Source organism: Enoplosus armatus, chromosome 23, assembly GCF_043641665.1.
Source record: "Enoplosus armatus isolate fEnoArm2 chromosome 23, fEnoArm2.hap1, whole genome shotgun sequence".
NCBI lineage: Eukaryota > Metazoa > Chordata > Actinopteri > Centrarchiformes > Enoplosidae > Enoplosus > Enoplosus armatus.
In genome coordinates, this window is record NC_092202.1 from 5,216,620 (window position 1) to 5,219,882 (window position 3,263).

At 44.9% G+C, this 3,263-nt stretch overlaps 1 protein-coding gene across 1 annotated transcript; it reads left to right on the forward strand.

Annotated features, from left to right (window-relative positions):
• The first annotated feature begins 1,260 nt into the window (after nt 1-1,260).
• LOC139306255 (ubiquitin hydrolase B-like) lies at nt 1,261-2,676 on the forward strand. The gene is made up of 5 exons (XM_070930204.1): nt 1,261-1,269; nt 1,348-1,424; nt 1,536-1,659; nt 1,790-1,850; nt 1,967-2,676. The coding sequence occupies exons 1-5, from the start codon at nt 1,261-1,263 to the stop codon at nt 2,203-2,205; spliced, it is 510 nt and encodes a 169-aa protein (XP_070786305.1). The 3' UTR covers nt 2,206-2,676.
• The last annotated feature ends 587 nt before the right edge of the window (nt 2,677-3,263 follow it).

The following is a 3,263-nucleotide window of genomic DNA, read 5'->3' on the forward strand; positions in this document are numbered from 1 at the left end:
CCCCAATCGGTCATGGTGGGAGTCAGGTCGAATCCATCGACATCGATCTGCGGGCGAATATATATGCCCACGTCTCAGAGTCGCGTACACCAGCCACCAGAAAACACCTCTCCAGAGAGGAGCTAGTCTGCCTCGGGTATGTACCTGCAAACAGACTCATATACACACACACTGAACGCTCATGTGTTGTTTTTATACTTGCTTGTATATAACGTTGTTCCAGGTTTAGATATATCAATCTTCACCCCTGAAATACAGCTGAAACATGCACACTGTGAAGAAAACGAGCTCCAGTCTGAGTTTGGTCCCCTGTATTTGTTGTGTTTAAGGTTCCCCAACCTGGCGCAGACCTGCTACATGAACTCCACTCTGCAAGGCCTCCTGACACTGACTCATTTCATTCAGGAGGTCCACAACCAGCAGGAGGTGTGGAGTTCTCACTCCGAATGTCGACTCATCAGGTACAGCACCTCCACACACACGCGCACACACACACACACACACACACACACACACACACACAGAGATCGCTCTTTCTCTGCTAACTTTGCAGATTACCAAGAAGTAACAAAAACAAAAAAACTGTCTTCTGTCCTTTCCTCTTCATCTTTGCTCTTCCCAGAGGGTTTGTGGAGGTTGGCGTCTGTCACTTCTCTGACAACAAGAAGGAGAAAAAAAGTGTCCTGTCTGCCTTTAAAAACACAGTTGCTGAGTATAACTCAGAGTTTAAGGACAATAGTCAGAAAGTTAGTGTGCTTTATGTTTACAATACACAACATAGCACCACACACATCTTTACGAACGTCTTTTTCTGAACATCTTTGTTCTGTATGTTTCTGTGCAGGACGCCCATGAGTTCCTCAGCTGTGTGCTGGACATGCTGAGGTCTCCGTCCGCCGGCCTGCAGACGGCAGCAGTGGACATGGGCATCAGATACACTTGCCCTATCGATGCTCACATTGCCTTCCAGATGTTGAGCACCAGGACCTGCAGAGGGTATGAATGCACAGCCACTTACTTTTTTACACTTACTGTGAAATCTGTAGCCGTGTTGTAACACGAGTTGTCCCTTTATTCTGCAGATGTGGTATGCATTCCCCGAGGGTGGAGGATTTCCTCAACCTATCCCTGGACCTGGTGCCTGGGGGCTCTGTGAGCCAGAGTCTGCAGGAGTACATAAAAGTAAGTGGCACATCTGCTCATTTACTCTGAGTTTAATGTGATTTCATTACACACTACACACACAAACACTCCACCCACATGTTGTGTGTTTGTTTGAAAATGTCATTCATCATCCATGAAAAGAAAAACTAAAACCTGCTTCTTACTCCTGTTCCCTGCTTGCAGGAGAGCCAGCTTGAGTATAGGTGCGAGTGTGATGCCAAGGAGTCGTCACAGCAGTGGTCATTCTTGACGTTGCCAAAGTATGTAATATCATCCGCAGTTCAGCCTGAACACTTTCCTTCTTTCTGTCAACTTGTGATCTGGCCCTCTTCTCTCCATCTCTCACTCCTGTACCTCTTTTCTGTCCACAGTGTACTGATTCTCCAGCTCAAAAGATTCAGATTCACTCCATCCTTCGACCTGGAGAAAATTGCCATCCCCATCGTTTTAACAAGGGAGCTTCTGGTGAAACCTGAAGGCATCATCACTGATGAGGTAAAGATGACTTGTCCTGTCTTAACAGCTTTATTTGCTGGATAGAAACTGATCCTAGAACAACGATTTACAGAAAATCTGTCAAATATGTATACAGGACCTGCTGTCAAATTGAATTGTTCTTTTCTAGGCATCAACTCGCTACTCGTTAGTTAGCATCGTCAGCCATTTGGGCTCCACAGCTCACTCTGGTAAGTGTTTGGTGGCGTTTGGTAGCTTCACCTGTTTGAAAATGATTTTCAAGTTTTAAGAATTGACCGCTTCCTTTGGATGTGTACCCTTAAAAAAATGTGTCCTCTCCTCTCAGGCCATTACATCTGTGACGGTGCTTACAGAGAGCAGACATCAGGGGACGTGACAGAACGCTGGCTCACGTACAATGACGACAAAGTGAGCGAGACAACCGGCTCTTCCGTCTGTCACCTGCGGCAGCGAACGGCATACCTGCTGTTCTATGAGAGGCAGGAAGGAGCTCCATCTGTGGCCAGAAAAACGCAGGTAGACACACCACACATCTTCTTCCCCATAGACGAGGGAAGAAGATGATGGTTGTGGAAGTAAGTATGTCGTATCGTTTATACGCATACATACATATATGTACACTTATACATGTGTGTGTTGTTTGCCATTCAGCAGTAGATGAGTCCTGAGGCAAGAGCAAAGAAAAAAATAATAACAACAAAAAAAAACAATTTAAAAAACAACAACAACAAAAACATTAAGTGGGGTGGGGGCTCCGATGCCACTGTAAGAAATCTTTTGATCAGGACACGTCCTTTGACAGACTTCAAGAAACCTATCCTGTCTCTCTCAAGAAGAAGTCGTCGGGTCGCCCCAACAAGTCAAGAAGAAAGACGAAAGAACAAACAAACACCAAAACAAAAGAAAACAATCTGGTTTGCTCTCCGGGGGGGGGGGTTCTTAAGATATAGTGCCAGGTCACCCCAACAAGTCAAGAGAAGAGGAGAGAAGAAGAAAGAAGAAAACAAAAACAAACAAACAAAAAACATTAAGTGAGGGGGGAGAAAAAAAACCAAAACCAAAGAAAACAAAAACAAACAAAAAAACAAAAAACATTAAGTGGTGGCGGGGGGGGGGGGGGGGGGGGGGTGTCTTAACATATAGTGACAAGAGGAAAGAAGAGGAAAGAAGAAAATAAAAAAACATTAAGTGAGGGGGGAGAAAAAAAAAAACAAAACACAGAAAACAAAAACAAACAAATAAAAACATTAAGTGGTGGTGGTGGGGGGGGGGGGGGGGGGATCTTAAGACATAGTTCCCCTGTCCTCCACTGCCACCGTACGGAAACTTCACCATGTGGAGTCATCTTTGATCAGGACACGTCCTTGAACAAACGTCAACAAACCTATTCTGTCTCAAGAAGATGGAGAAGAACGTGCCAGGCCAACATTCAAGAGGAAAGAAGAGGAAAGAAGAGGAAAGAAGAAAATAAAAAAACATTAAGTGAGGGGGGAGAAAAAACAAAACAAAACACAGAAAACAAAAACAAACAAAAACAAACATTAAGTGGTGGTGGGGGGGGGGGGGGGTCTTAAGATATAGTTGCCCTGTCCTCCACTGCCACCGTACGGAAACTTCACCGT